At 59.4% G+C, this 14,098-nt stretch overlaps 6 protein-coding genes across 6 annotated transcripts in view; 5 read left to right on the top strand and 1 right to left on the bottom strand.

The window, feature by feature from the left end:
- The window catches only part of TRAVEDRAFT_84003 (uncharacterized protein), a gene marked incomplete at both ends in the record, with an annotated part of 3,172 nt that extends 2,213 nt beyond the window's left edge, over nucleotides 1-959 (top strand). The window contains one exon of the mRNA XM_008036060.1: nucleotides 777-959. Within this exon, the coding sequence (XP_008034251.1) occupies nucleotides 777-959 (183 nt within the window). The remainder of the gene's footprint in view (nucleotides 1-776) is intronic.
- A 349-nt stretch (nucleotides 960-1,308) lies between these two features.
- On the top strand, nucleotides 1,309-1,557 carry TRAVEDRAFT_79086 (uncharacterized protein; the record flags this gene model as incomplete). Its single annotated transcript, XM_008036059.1, has 1 exon — nucleotides 1,309-1,557. A coding segment is annotated over one exon (249 nt), but the record flags the coding sequence as incomplete, so codon positions are not given.
- A 3,216-nt stretch (nucleotides 1,558-4,773) lies between these two features.
- TRAVEDRAFT_112710 (uncharacterized protein) lies at nucleotides 4,774-5,169 on the top strand (the record flags this gene model as incomplete). Its single annotated transcript, XM_008036058.1, has 1 exon — nucleotides 4,774-5,169. One exon carries the CDS (start codon nucleotides 4,774-4,776, stop codon nucleotides 5,167-5,169), a length of 396 nt encoding a protein of 131 aa, XP_008034249.1.
- A 3,855-nt stretch (nucleotides 5,170-9,024) lies between these two features.
- On the top strand, nucleotides 9,025-10,545 carry TRAVEDRAFT_69060 (peptidase C15 pyroglutamyl peptidase I-like protein). Its single transcript, XM_008036057.1, has 3 exons — nucleotides 9,025-9,336; nucleotides 9,401-10,063; nucleotides 10,116-10,545. Exons 1-3 carry the CDS (start codon nucleotides 9,262-9,264, stop codon nucleotides 10,359-10,361), a joined length of 984 nt encoding a protein of 327 aa, XP_008034248.1. The 5' UTR covers nucleotides 9,025-9,261; the 3' UTR covers nucleotides 10,362-10,545.
- A 399-nt stretch (nucleotides 10,546-10,944) lies between these two features.
- TRAVEDRAFT_26376 (adenylylsulfate kinase) lies at nucleotides 10,945-12,132 on the top strand. The gene is made up of 5 exons (XM_008035345.1): nucleotides 10,945-11,030; nucleotides 11,114-11,199; nucleotides 11,262-11,411; nucleotides 11,547-11,751; nucleotides 11,828-12,132. Exons 1-5 carry the CDS (start codon nucleotides 11,003-11,005, stop codon nucleotides 11,956-11,958), a joined length of 600 nt encoding a protein of 199 aa, XP_008033536.1. The 5' UTR covers nucleotides 10,945-11,002; the 3' UTR covers nucleotides 11,959-12,132.
- A 71-nt stretch (nucleotides 12,133-12,203) lies between these two features.
- Nucleotides 12,204-12,837, bottom strand: TRAVEDRAFT_160772 (uncharacterized protein; the record flags this gene model as incomplete). The annotated part of the gene is made up of 1 exon (XM_008036056.1): nucleotides 12,204-12,837. One exon carries the CDS (start codon nucleotides 12,835-12,837, stop codon nucleotides 12,280-12,282), a length of 558 nt encoding a protein of 185 aa, XP_008034247.1. The 3' UTR covers nucleotides 12,204-12,279.
- Nucleotides 12,838-14,098: the final 1,261 nt, after the last annotated feature.

Genomic DNA, 14,098 nt, shown 5'->3' with positions numbered 1-14,098 from the left:
CAGCCAGAAGCCATCAGATTAGTTGAGGTTTACCGGAAACCCTTGCGACAACTACTGGTGCCACGAGAACACAGGAGACGCACGCACACAGGACAGGACTCGTCAGGATAGTTGGGCTCCAGCCGGGAGTTTTACGACAGCTACTGACCTCGGACGAAGAAGACACGCACACGAGAACACTGAAGCTGCCAGACTAGTTGGGGTTCACCAGGAACTTTACGACAACTACTGGTACGAAGACAGAAGCACGACACGTCACTCAACACGCCACCGTAGGGCACGTTGACACGGGGTCCACAGCAGACACGTCACTTGACACGCCACTCAGGGTGTGTTTAATACGGGGTCTAGAGCCAGAACAGACACGTCACTTGACGCACCACTCAGGGTGTGTTTAATACGGGGTCTACAGCCAGGAAGACACGTCACTTGACATACCACAGGGTGTGTTTAATACGGGGTCTAGAAGACAGGCACTCGCAGCCTTACGCAGCCAGCACGCAACACTCCCAACCAGTATAGGGGAGACTCTGCCCAGATACTCAGGGCAACCACCATCCGAGACTTCCGCATAGGTCTCAGTACACCACAATCACCCGCACACCACCACACAAGCAGTTATTCAAGGATCATAGCCCGCCCGGCTTAGTCACGAACTCGGCGAAGCCACTGTTGGAAAAGCAGGAAACCCCACACGCTTTGCGGCAGCATCAGGGAATCAACATCGCCCAACCCCTCACCCCTTTTCACCTATCAATCATCCGATTCCCGGATAGCATACGACAGCGTATGGCGGGCACTTTGCTCGTGAATGCAAGGCGGCACACGATGTTTGTGCGAACTGCGCGGATAGTCACCCAACCTCACAGTGTGGCGTCGCGGGGGACCCGCAAAGGTACCGCTGCGCTAACTGCAAGGAGAATGGCCACGCTGCGTGGAATCGGGCCTGCCCGGCACTGCGGGCGCGAGTAAGTGCGCACACATACACCGGAAAGCTGATAGTGGCTTCCGCTTTTTCGTCACCAACGCTCCCGACACGTGGATCTCGGATGAGGAAGAGCTTGCTCGAGCCCCGCCGCCGCCCACAGTATGGTCGCAAGTGCGACACCACTTCGACCACGCAGACACCGAACAACATGGCACGCAGCAGTCCACGCTGGACGGCTTCCTCAGCGCACCCGGGCAGTCGGCCGCCACCGCCCTTCATCAATGAACTCTGCACCCGACAAACCACTACGCATCCTGCAGCAGAATCTCAACAAATCTGGGCGCGCCCAGTTAGATCTTCTCAACGACCCGTTCATCGCTGACTATGATATTCTAGCACTTCAAGAGCCCCATCTGACCTTTCTCGGCCTCACAACCAGCACGCCCAACTGGCACGTCATCTACCCAACGCCACACAGGGTGGATGGGGCGGGCCGCTCGCGCTCAATCATCCTCGTCAGCACCCGCCTCTCCACCGGCTCATGGTCCGCCATCCCCATCCAACACTCTGATCTGACCGCCGTCTCCATCCACTCCAACGCTGCCACCATTCACTTGTTCAACCTCTACGTTGACGGCGAGCACGACACAGCCCTCCACGCCACCTCCTGAGCAGTCCTTAACACGTTGGCGAACGGGGCGGACGACCCGCAGCATCTGGTATGGCTGGGGGACTTCAACCGCCACCACCCTGCCTGGGATGGCCCCACCAACCTCCACTTGTTCAACTCGGAGAACCTTCGCCGAGCAGAACGGCTCATCAACACGCTCGATCACCACGATCTTCAGCAGGCGCTCCCGCAAGGCATGCCGACGCTCGAGGCTTCCCGCACCAAGAACTATACTCGTCCAGATAACGTCTTTTGCACCCCTGGCATCCTCGAGGGCCTGCGCACTTGCACAGTTTTGTATGACAAGCGTCCAACCAAGGCTGATCATTTCCCTATCCAGACAATATTCGATTTCCCAACGACTGCAGCAGTCCGACGCCCGCGCAAAGACTTTCGCCAGGTGAACTGGGCGGAGTTCGGGCTGGCTCTGGCAGAGCGGATCAAGGCGAGACACTTCCCGACAAACATCAATACGACCGCCCGCTTCGACCGAGTCCTGTCCGAGCTCATGGACGACCTCCAAGCGATGATTGCGGAGCACGTGCCGGAGAACGCTCACACACCTTACGCCAAGAGATGGTGGTCAGCGGAACTCACGGTGATGCGAGCAGAAAAGGAACGCTTGGGGCAGATCTCCTTCCGTCACCGGGGGGAGGCGGCTCACCCTGCACACGCTGAGTACCGGCGATTCCGTAATGTTTATGCTGACAACATCACGGCAGCCAAAAACGACTTCTGGAAGGCGTGGATCGACTCCATTGATGGCAAGACCATATGGGATGCAAACCGTTTCCTCAAGCGAGGGGCGACGGATGGCGGAAGGGCCCGCATACCCCCAATCCGGGTACCAGCGGCGGGCGGGCGAGAACGCGTTCTGAGCTCGAACGAGGACAAGAGCGCTGAGTTCCACCGCACCTTTTTCTTACCGCCTAGCGCTGCTGTTGTCCCGACAGGTCCCTACCCACAGCCAAAGTACCCCTTCAAGCCCATCACGGACACGCAGGTGCACCGAGCAATCAAGGCACTCCGAGCTTTCAAGGCGCCGGGCCCGGATGCGGTCCCGAACGAGGTATACAAACACTGCGCCGACACACTTACCCCTGTGCTAGGCTCGCTCTTCCGGGCAACTTTCACGCTGCACTACTATCCCGAGCGGTGGAAGGTGTCGGACACGGTGGTGCTGCAAAAGCCGGGAAAGGACGACTACACGGTGGCAAAAGCGTGGCGGCCAATCGCCCTACTTGACTGCATGTCGAAAATTTTGTCCCGGTGTGTCGCAGACGTGCTAGTTTACGAGGCTGAACAGAAGTCGCAGCTAGCTCACCTCCAATTTGGGGGGCGAGCGGGCCGCACCACCACGGACTCCATCCATCTTGTCACCAAGACCATCAAGGACACCTGGCGGTGGCGTCACGTCGCTTCGGTGGTTTTCCTGGACATCAAGTCTGCATTCCCGGCCGCCTCGCCAGAACGCCTTTATCACAACTTGCGGATGCGGGGCGTCCCGGTGGAGTACATTGACTGGCTGCGAGTCAAGCTAACGGGCCGGAAGACACGACTACACTTCGACGACTATGCCTCGGACCAATTCGACATCGTCAGCGGCATCGACCAAGGCTGCCCACTCTCCGTCATACTCTACGCTTTCTACAATTCTGATTTAATTGACTCCGCAGACACGAAGAACGGGGAGCTGGCAGTAGGCTCCATGGACGACGTGGCACTTGTTGTCACGGGCAAGACTTTCACAGAATGCCACGATCGCGTGCGGCGCTTCATGGAGCGGGACGGTGGGGTGCAGGACTGGTTGCGGGCCCACAACTCCGCTTTTTCGCTCGACAAGTTTGGGCTTATCAACTGCAAAGCCCAGCCAAAACGCATCGGGCTCGGCCCGGAGCTGGTTCTCTCGGACGGCACCAGAATCGCACCCACCGACCACCACCGCTTCCTTGGAGTCCTACTGGATCAGGGGTTGAAGTACAAGCAGCACGTTGCACACGCCTACGCAAAGGGCAGCAAGCTCGTCTCGCAAATATGGTGTCTGGCTAAGGCACGCAACGGGCTGACGCTCCCCGTCGTGCGGCGTCTTTATTTTGCAGTCGTGGTCCCGAGTGTACTGTACGCTGCTGACACATTCCTCACTCCTATCAGGAAGCTCTCGGGCCACTCCCGCAAGCACGGATCGGTGGGGAATGTCAACCGGCTGGCGGGGATCCAGCGTCAGGCGCTCCTCGCCATGACGGGTGCCCTGCGTTCAGCTCCGACAGACGCGCTGGAGGCACACGCCCAGGTCCTCCCCTTTGACATGCTCATCGACAAACTGTGCCACCGGGCCGCAGTCCGTCTATGCGCCCTCCCGAAGTCTCACCCACTTGCCGACCACGTTCGCTGGGCAGGCAAGCGCCTCGTCAAGCTGCACCGCTCGTCCCTTCACGAGCTCGTGGACGCCTACCGCCGCTGGCTCGACCACCGCAATACGGAACGCATCCGACCCGTCCGCCTACACCCACGCTGGACACCCCGCCACCGCACACACGTTCTGAAGGATCGGGAGGCAGCGGTGGAGGACAATGCGCGCTGGGCGCGGGATGGAGCGTACTGCGTCTACACTGACGGCTCCCATGTCGACGGCGGGGTGGGGGCGGCGGCACTGCTGTACGTGCCAGGTCGGGAGGCGCCGCAGGTGCTACAACTGCACCTTGGCCCGTCCACACGGCACACCGTGTACGAGGCCAAAATAGTGGCGACGATCCTAGGGATGGAGCTGCTGAGGCGGGCCCTCCAGTGCACAAGACACGCCTCCATAGGGCTGGACAATACGGCGGCCATCCAGGCTACTACGCTACGTACACCAGGGCCTGGCCGCTACCTCACTGACATTTTCCATGCAGCGGTGCGCGATCTCAAAGCGGAGCGCCCTCGCCTCCAGCTCACCCTTCGTTGGGTGCCGGGGCATGCTGATGTCCCTGGGAACGAAGCAGCAGATACGGCGGCCAAGGAGGCAGCTCACAAGGTCTCCTCGCCCACCCGCCAGCTCCCAAAGTCGCTTCGCAAACCGCTCCCGCTCAGCTTGTCACGCGCACGGCAAAACTTCAAGCATGAGCTCGATCGACGCGCGGGGGTCAGGTGGCGTACCTCCGTGCGTGGGGTGCGAATGGCCGAGGTCGACGGGGCCATGCCGTCCAAGAAATATGGTGCCCTTATCAGCACGCTTCCTCATCGTCACGCGAACCTCCTAGTTCAGTTCCGCACTAACCATGTCCCCCTGCAGGCCTACCTCGCTCGCATCGGAAAGGCGCCAAGTGCGACGTGCCCAACCTGCGGAGACGCCCCCAAAACAGTCCAACATTATCTCCTCGCCTGCCCGACCTATTCCTTGCACCGTGCGGTCCACTTCGCCCCCCTCGGCTTCTCCGGGCGCACCCTCGCCGCTCTGCTCAACTCCAAGGCTGCCCTCCGCCCTCTCTTCAACTTCGTCAACGCCACTGGCCGCCTTCGTATGGCAGTCGGTGCACTGGTGGGCCCAAGATCCGGATACCCCGAAAGTGACGAGGGCGACGGCGGCGACTAGCAACGCACGGCAGCGGCTCGCCTCAGCCCCCACCATCCCACCCCTCCGACTCTTGTCCTCTGCCTTCTCATCCTCGTGTTCGCTCACTTCGCTTTTCACACGTACGTACACGGGCACGCTGGGAGCATAATCTCCGCGCTGGGGCCGGGGGAGTTCTGACGGGCCTGCGGTGTCTGCCCGGTTCCCGTACCCCTCCCGTGGCAAGAGGCTTCGTGCCCGGCAGCGCAAGTGCCGCTGCAAAGCACAGGCAGGTTTAGATCCCGGTACCCTGCCGCATATTGGCCGGCGCGGTGCGACCAGCGTGTGGCCCCTTTCCATACTTACTCCATTTCGCTAGATGAACTTCCATATATTGCCTCGGTCTCATCCCTACAAACCATACTACTGTGCCTGCGGCGGCTGCTGCCGTCGCATCTCCCCACCCCCCTACCTATGTCCGCAGACCCCTAGTTCCGCTCCCGTAGCTACCAGCGCTGTATTGCCTACCATAGGGCGCGGCCCTCGAGGGCAATAAACGAGGATCCAAAGAAAAAGAAAGAGCTCTTTGGCGGTAGACGAGACCCACGATAGGCAACGTGATAGGGCGTCTTCCGTCCAGTTGACTCATGGGCTTCCGTGTCGCATATTAAGAACCGCTGTCAGCCTCATGAATCGAGGGCACGCGGGTGCACCCTTCTGAAAAAACGACAGCGGCTGCACTTACGGAGGAGCTTGGTGCCGGCTGTGCCGAGGCGTTCATCGTGTAGACGTCGGCTGTGTGTGCGCAAAATAAGCAGAAACGCACGAACGGCCGATCAGATAGTTGCTCACCTCCCGTAAAATAAAATTAAGTCCGGTAGAAACGGTAGATTGCGATGTGCGGGCTGTACCGGAACGCCAGGACTGTCAACAGGAATTTCACATGCAGCCGCACACAGCTGAGCATGCCGTGTCAGATGCAGGTGGACCCTGACCGACCTAAGGACGAACGTTTCGCCGGATTGCGTGGGTGAGTTCACATAGCGCAGCGTCTTGGAAGTATCTATAGATCGTCACTGCATTCGTGGTGTTTCATGCCACAGGTGCCAGTAAGCCAGCGTACAGTACGAGCTTCAGACAACTGGTAGCCAGCTAAACCATTTGCCGGAGTTGCACAATTTACGCTGACTATGTAAACGTATTTTTCAGGGGTTAATGGGCCGCTGGGTTGCGAAATCAATGTTTGGGCTTCGAGTGATTCAAGGAGCCTGAAAAGTTGAACGGGTACTTACCAGCGTCTCCAGCCTGAGTCGTCTCCAGCCTAGGTGTTGTCGTCGTTCCAGATAGCCGTTATGCTGCATGGTAGCTCGTGGTATAATGATACAGGCTCAGAACCTGAAAGAATGTTGTCTCCCCTAGGCAGACGATAAATGTGAGATCAGAAAGAATGCATGGTCAAGGTTGAAGCGCAAGCAAGGTGTGTCGGAGGAGGTCGGACCTTGGTCGGACCCACAACTCGAACGCGTGTGATCACGTGCAGTTGTTATAAGGAACGAAGTATGTAAGAGGCGTCTATCATGTTGCCAAGTAAGTATGCCACCTTCAATTGTGTCCTTAGGATGACTCGTTCATATAGATACACGATGCAGCAATCCCTTGGTGTCTGGATCATATCAGTCAAGGCTGGTATTTAATTGGCAACGATAGCAGAAGACGCGGACCCACATTTGTCGCCACGGTGCCGATACCAACCACCCCGGGGGGGAGGAATCTGCGCATCCCAGACCTGTTCAGGCTCAGCCAATTCGGACATCTCCGCTAGCACAGCGAACAGGGCGTCTTGATGACCACCTTTGACGGTTTATCGCAAGCCCCCGGCCCCCGTGTCGCTCAGCCAGTGCGCCGTGTCGTCGGAGACTAGCTGGGCTGTACATCCATAATTCTAGAATATGACCATGAGATCGGTTATGGCCTAGTGTACTAATAATAATACGTGGTAGACGCACCTGTTGTAATCATTGGCGTCGTTGAGAGGTACGCCAAGCCATGGGGGCTTTACGGCGCTGTCCCGACGCCGCAGGCGAGCGCTTTTTGCGGGGGCTTCTTCTTCCTACGACCGATCGGACAGCGATGATCCTTTCGAACGAATCCAGCCGTTAATATGTCCTGTGTAACTGAGGCCAATGCCCCGCTACCGGGCGCTGTTCACAGGAATTACCAGCCGCTCATAGCGGCTTTATGCCGACCGCTCTAGCAGTTGTGAACCTAAAATACGACACCTGACCATGCTTCGCACGTCGGATGGGACACGATGCGGCCTGTCCGCCAACTTCTGTACGTACGTCGCAAAACAGTGAGAACATGAACGCCCTCTAAACTTGGATATCGCTTAGCGAGCTTTGCGCGTGAAAGGCCCGCATGGGGATGCTTAATCTGTGCGCTCTTCGAAACCAGCGGCGGGGCTTGAGGATGCCACGGTGCGTACCGCCTTCTTCCTCGTCCCGGTCGAAGTAATGGGGCGATGCGGACACCGTACGTCGGGGGATAGAGATACGATCGTCCCGTGCTGTAAATTTTCTAGAATTGAATCCTCGAAGTCGTGAGCTCAAACAGTACGGCAATGGACGCTGCCAATGCCAGGTTACAGGCCTGCTTTGAACGCTCAGCGCGCTTCCAAGGGCGGGGGCCTTCTGCGCGAACACGATAGACGCGAAGAGTTGCCTTGGTGACGCGCTCCCGCGTCAATACGTAGCTAGAAGCACTATCAGCGCCGGGGACTGGGTACGCCCGCGTGGCTCACCGTTAACTGCGACACGCACGGAGCTGGATACCGCGTCTGTAGGACACCAAATTGACGCGAGCACCGGGACAAGTAGGGAAGCAAAGACACAATTGATTACATGTTAGTCGCTTAGACAAGTCGCGGATGTTATAATCTGGATACTCACCATTGACGTGATCGGCGTTTTTTGCGGAAGGGAGAATGGCCACCTCGAATATCGGCTTCCCCGCCGTGTTGAATAAGGGCTTCCTGAAGTCCAGACTGATACGTGGAAGGAGTGCATCATCGACATGGTCCCGCCATAGGCTCTCACGGCGACCTCTCTCGGAGTTCCGGACACCGAGCTCATGTTTGTCGGGTGTCGTTTAAAGAACACTAAGTACTAGGGCCCATGGACAAAACGATCATCTCGCGGGAAGTATAGTATGAGCAGATAGATCACACCATAGATATTCCCCGTTGAACATGCAATGGAAAACATCCGAAGTCGCGTTCGTAGCGAGAGTTTTTGGCAGCAGAAACCTACATAAATTTGAAGGACAAGTTGAGTAGCTTCTAGAGACGCATTTACCGGTCAACAGGCTTGCTTGTTTTGACGTGACACACGTCTGGCGCATAAAATCACAAAGTAAGCGCAACGGCGGCGCGGGCAAAGCGAACGGACCACGACGAGTTCGAGAAGACTCAACTGGCCAGCCGGCCATAGGTGGTAACGGCCGCGACGAGGCTCGCGCTCGGTACCGCGGACGCGTTAGTCACGTGCCCTCATTAGAGGCGGAGTGCTGCGGGCGCCTAATGAAGACGATCTATCATGCAAAGTAAGTACCCCTTCGTGACTTCTTGTCCTGCATGCGCACGTTGTGGGGTACGATGACGCCAACCGATCATGCAGGGGTGATGTAGGCAGCTTGGGAAGGCGCCGGGTAGCATGATAAGGGCATGTGTACGTCCATATGAGCTTCGCGGGGTGACGGAGGGGGCGTCATGCGCGACGCGAAATGAACGTTCGTGGCTGAGCGTCGCAGCCAAAAGGATATGCGTGTAACCATTTCTGTGGAGCCAGCTGCGTGTACGAGAGCCGTCGTTCATGAGCAGGTCATGGGAGAAGGAAGGAGAGAGGTACGAGGCATATTCAATTGAATGCACTGATGGAGTATGGGCGAATCGATCGGGCGTGCAGCTGTGCTCGGACGGAGAGCTGAGCCGCCTTCGCTCGTCCCGGGCTCCGCGACTGCCTCCCTTCTCCTTACATACACTTATCCCGCCCTCCCCTCGGTCCTCGTCCCTCTTCTCTCTCTACCACCACCCCGTCCCACGCAACGACGACAGGTGTCTCCCAGACGATCACGCAGATGCCTCCCGTGGTGTCAGCTACCGACTCCGGCGTGGACCGCAATGCCCTCCGCGTTCTCGTAACTGGCTTCGGAGTGAGTACCGCTCTCGTCTCTTACACTTGCAAGAACGTGTACCTACGAGCCATCGCGCCTCCAGCCATTTGGGAAGTACAAGGAGAACCCTTCATGGCTCGCCGTCAAGCCCCTCCACAACACCGTCCTCTACACCGACCCGCCTTCCGACCTCATGACGCCCAACGACAATTCAGCGATGATGATCACCGACGAGATGGAGGCGTTCTTCAGCCGCCCACAGCAAATCCACATCACCACACTCGAGGTGCCCGTCTCGTACCAAGCCGTGCTCAGCACCGTCCCCGGCCTGCACGCCCGCCCGCCCGTACTCCCCCGTTCGAGCGACCCCGCGTTCGCTGTCCCGCAACCCCCACCCAACGGGTTCGACTTCATCTTCCACGTCGGCGTCGCGGGGCGCGGCCCGCTCCGCATCGAGCGTCTCGGCCACAAGAACGGATACAGGATGAAGGACGCCGACGGCGAGTACGCCCCGATCGTGCACCTCCCGAAGGACCCTATTCGCGACAGCGCGGACGCGGAGCTCGAGCGCATGGAGCGCATGCTTGTGGGTGCGTCGCTCCCGGGCCCGAGCGGTCCTGAGGGTCCGGGGCCGGTAGAGGTCATGGAGATACCGCCGGTGCCCAACCGCGGGTTCGGGAAGGGCTACGAGAACTTCCCGGACGAGCTGTCGGCGGAGATCGACGTGCCCAAGCTGATCGTGCACCTGAAGGAGAACGGGATTGACGTGCGTGTGCCTGCCGATGTGTTGTTCGGACGGCCTGTTGACAGTCCTGCAGCAGGTGTATTCGTCGATGGACGCGGGGCACTTCCTGTGCGACTACATCTTCTACTGCTCCTTGGCCGAGGCACGGCGGAACATCACCCCGCAGGAGAAGTTCAAGGAGAGGAGCACGCCGCCGAAGAGCACCCCTGTGCTCTTTATGCACTGTCCCCCCGTTGAGCAGCCGATCAGCACGGAGCAGGTCACCGATGCGATACAAAGGATCATACTCTGGGTATGCGGCCGGCTGCACCAGCAGTGAAGCTCGACGCTTCTACCATTCTGGTACCCTCATTTCCCCCTTTCCCGCTGGTGTTTACGTTCAGAGTTCGTGATATGTCGCCGGTATCGATATTGAAGTCGCAGTTGCTTGATGATAGTACTGTTATGTATGCTCCGTTGTTCCCGCTGTCGCATTGTGTTATACCACGCAAATCCCATTGGCCCGTGCTCGTATCCGAATATACATGACATACGAAGCAACACATCACCGCGCCCCGCGTGCCGCGCCATGCCCCGACCAGTCAGACGCGCCCGGTCTCCGTCCCCTCCCAGGCGCGCTCCCACCGCCCCCTCCTCGCGCTCCCTCTCCGCATACGCTTCCCCCGCCATTGGCCCGTGCCCCCGCGCGCGGCGGCGCGCCCAACATCCCGTGCAGCAGGTATCTGGAATTCACCCTCGCGCTGAATCATCCCCATCGCCCGCACGCGAATGACCCCCGCGCGATTCGCTGCTCGCGCGGCGCGGGCGGGAGGAGCGCGACATACGCGTCACGTGCCTTTCCCGTACTTATACCACTATGGCGCGAGCGATCGGTTCTGCAGCCACCGCCCGTCCCCACACCGAGCCTCTCCTGTTATTCGCCGGCGCACGCACCCAGACCTCCACAAAAATTTGCTCACGATGGCGACAAACATCACTTTCCACCCCGGTGAGTGCGCCGCCGTGCCTGCGCGCAATCCCGCGCTCGCGAGTGGATGGTGCGGATTTTTGACCGGGGACCATCGGATGCAGGATCGGTGAGCGCGGAGGAGCGGTCGCAGCTGCTCACGCAGAAGGGCGCGACCGTCTGGTTCACCGGGCTCAGCGCGAGTGGAAAGGTACGTCCTTAGCGGCTCCTGGTCGAGTTCTCCGCGGAGCAGCGCTGATTGGGGGCGGACAGTCAACGATCGCGTGCGCGCTCGAGCAGCACCTCCTCCACCTGCACAAGTTCTCGTACCGCCTCGATGGCGACAACATCCGCTTCGGGCTGAACAAGGACCTCGGGTTCGACGAGAAGTCGCGGAACGAGAACATCCGCCGCATCGGCGAGGTACGCCCCCCTCCTCCGCACCTCTCGCGCGACCTCGCTTGCTGACACCCCGATCTCCCACCGCACCTACCCACCCACCCTTCCTCCTCAAATCTACACCGCACATCGGCGCGTGACCTGTGCCGGGCCCCACAGGTCTCGAAGCTGTTCGCGGACGCCTCCGCCATCGCGCTAACCGCATTCATCTCGCCCTACCGCGCCGACCGCGCGGTCGCGCGCGAGCTGCACGACAAGGCCGGGCTCACCTTCATCGAGGTGTACGTCGACGCGCCCCTGCACATCGTCGAGGAGCGCGACCCGAAGGGCCTCTACAAGAAGGCGCGCGCCGGCGAGATCAAGGGTGAGCACTGAGTTCCCGTGCCCCGCGGGGGAAAAGAGGATGGATTGTTGGGCTGACGGCTGACGCTGGGCTGCAGACTTCACTGGGATCTCCGCGCCGTATGAGGCGCCCGAGAGCCCGGAGGTGCACATCAAGACGGACGAGTGCGACGTGAAGGAGGCGGTCGCGCGCATCACGGAGTACCTCTCGTCGAAGGGCCTCATCTAGTTTATTCCCCCTCGTGCTCCGCGTTTTTGTTTGTTTATTTGGTGTGTAGGAGTAGGCAGTAATTTTATAGAGGCCTCGACAGTACGAAAACTGTATGGCGCGCGCCGTGCGCAAACGGATCGATGACTCCGATAGCAGGATGAGGACATGCATGTATCTCTGTATTATTCCCAAAAGAAAACGGCTTGTACCGACCAGAGTCTGTGGGCTTACAGGGAGAGAGAGAAACTACTGTTATACATGGTGGAAGCGTCTAGGGCACGACCGACAATACAGATAACAAACACATTCAAACTACCAAATACGACGACGACAGCCAGGCTACTCGAAGGGTACCGGGAGCGAGAACGACCCAGGCGTGACCGTACTATTACTCACCGTCCGCCCGTCCGCGAACTCGTCGCGCCAGCCGCGCTCGTACGCGCCCGCGCCCACGCCCGCGTCCTCCTGCTCCTCCTCGATCGTGTCCTGGCTCGGGCGCTCGAGCATCTGCGTGAGCCCCGCCTCGACGACGGCCATCCACTGCTGCAGCTCGTCGACTGTGCGCGCGAGCTCGCTGTGCGTCGCCTCGTGCGAGTGCATGAGCGGCGCGAGGTCGAGCGAGCGGATCGGCGGGCCTGCGAGACCCGCGAGATCTACGGGGAGCGCGTGCGAGCCCCCGAGGGAGAGCGAGCGCGTGTGTGAGCCGAAGGAGGAGGAGAGGTCTGTGGACGCGAGGCGCAAGTCCGACGAGGAGTGGTTCGGGTACGAGGAGAGCGAGTTGAGGGAGGTGGTTGAGGAGGATGCGGTGGAGTTCGGCTGGGGATACGAGCCGGAGGGTTTGGGATGTCGTTGGGGGATGGGAAATGGTGAGGGTGAAGGCGGAAGGAGATCCGACATGCCCAATTTGTGCTCCGAGCTGAGCGTCGGAATCTATACATACATTCACTATTAGCTCGAAGCCGTGAGCGCAGATACATTGTACAGCAAACGTACCTTCAGCACGTCCCGGAGGCCAGGAACCGGTATCCCTGATGACTGGCTGAAGGACGACTCCGCGGGGCTGCCGCTCCGCTCTTTAGCGAATGGCCTTGAAGGCATGTCCAGAACGCCAGTAGACCCGAGACGAGTGAGGCTTGGTCGTCTGAGAGCAGACCTCGTCGAAGCTATGACTGAATTCTGGGCGGCTGCGAAGGAGTGAGGGGGGTCCAATGCTGTCGCCGATCGTGCGCGGACAATGGGTGGCGGTGTTGGGAGCGAGCCTCCGGGGGATGCAAGACGTTTGGGAAGAATGGAAGCATCCAAAGATTGGGATGTCTGGTGTATACTCGAAGTCGTTGATATTGTGGAGATAGTGGAGACGCTCGAGCGGGTAGGCGATCTGCGGTCATGTCCGTGTGGAAGGCTGAACGTGGGCAAAGGCGACGGCGGCGCAGAGTCGTCGTGTGCACTTGGCGGGAGAGTTGATATGGGAGGGAAGCGGAAGTCAGAAGTAGCAAGGACCCGGGGTCGCGTAGTACTCGATACAGACGGGACCGGAGCACCGCCCGTACTACTCTGGGATCTTTTTCGACTCGCTGTTGGTCGATCAGTCGTCGAACGCTCCGGAGAAGAGATCGATAGGCCTATAGGTGGGTACCCATCCACGGTTGCATCGACGGGTGATACTTCCGGGATCTCGATGTTGGGTACACCTCGGCTAGACCTAACCTCGCGATAGGTTGAGACAGGCTTTGCGAAGGGCGTGTCGGATTGTTCCTCTTGACCAAAGCTGAATGTTGTAGGGGCTGCCACACGTGGAATGCCAGGTCCAAGAGGCGGCAGGCGCCCCCGTTTTCGGTCAAGTGGCGAAGGCGGAGCCTCAGCGTCATCCGGGTCAGGGCCCCTAGACTTAGATCGAGGAGTTGAGGGCCGAGGAGGAAAGACAAAAGCGGATTGTTTAGCGGTACGCGGATCGTCTCCAGGAGGTTCCGGAGTGGTGAGGCCGCGAGAGGGGCTACGGCCTCGACTAGGTGGTGACGCGATGTTGAGGGAATGATTGGCCATCAGCTCCTCCGAGGGCATTTCGAAAGTCGGCATGGGGAACGAATCGGGAGGTGGGTCGCCATAGTCGAACAAGTTCCGCAACGTAGCGGGAACGTTCGTCGGGGGCGGGCGCACC

Source organism: Trametes versicolor (assembly GCF_000271585.1).
Source record: "Trametes versicolor FP-101664 SS1 unplaced genomic scaffold TRAVEscaffold_2, whole genome shotgun sequence".
Classification (NCBI taxonomy): Eukaryota; Fungi; Basidiomycota; class Agaricomycetes; order Polyporales; family Polyporaceae; genus Trametes; species Trametes versicolor.
The sequence above is the reverse complement of the archived record's forward strand: the minus strand, read 5'-3'. Positions and strand labels throughout refer to the sequence as shown.

Bases quoted from the DNA above. Each gene is read 5' to 3' on its own strand.
- TRAVEDRAFT_69060 (XM_008036057.1), top strand. From the start codon at position 9,262: ATGCCTCCCGTGGTGTCAGCTACCGACTCCGGCGTGGACCGCAATGCC. The intron at 9,337-9,400 runs GTGAGTACCGCT...TCGCGCCTCCAG, and splicing joins TTCTCGTAACTGGCTTCGGA to CCATTTGGGAAGTACAAGGA. The intron at 10,064-10,115 runs GTGCGTGTGCCT...ACAGTCCTGCAG, and splicing joins TGAAGGAGAACGGGATTGAC to CAGGTGTATTCGTCGATGGA.
- TRAVEDRAFT_26376 (XM_008035345.1), top strand. From the start codon at position 11,003: ATGGCGACAAACATCACTTTCCACCCCG. The intron at 11,031-11,113 runs GTGAGTGCGCCG...CATCGGATGCAG, and splicing joins AAACATCACTTTCCACCCCG to GATCGGTGAGCGCGGAGGAG. The intron at 11,200-11,261 runs GTACGTCCTTAG...GGGGGCGGACAG, and splicing joins GGCTCAGCGCGAGTGGAAAG to TCAACGATCGCGTGCGCGCT.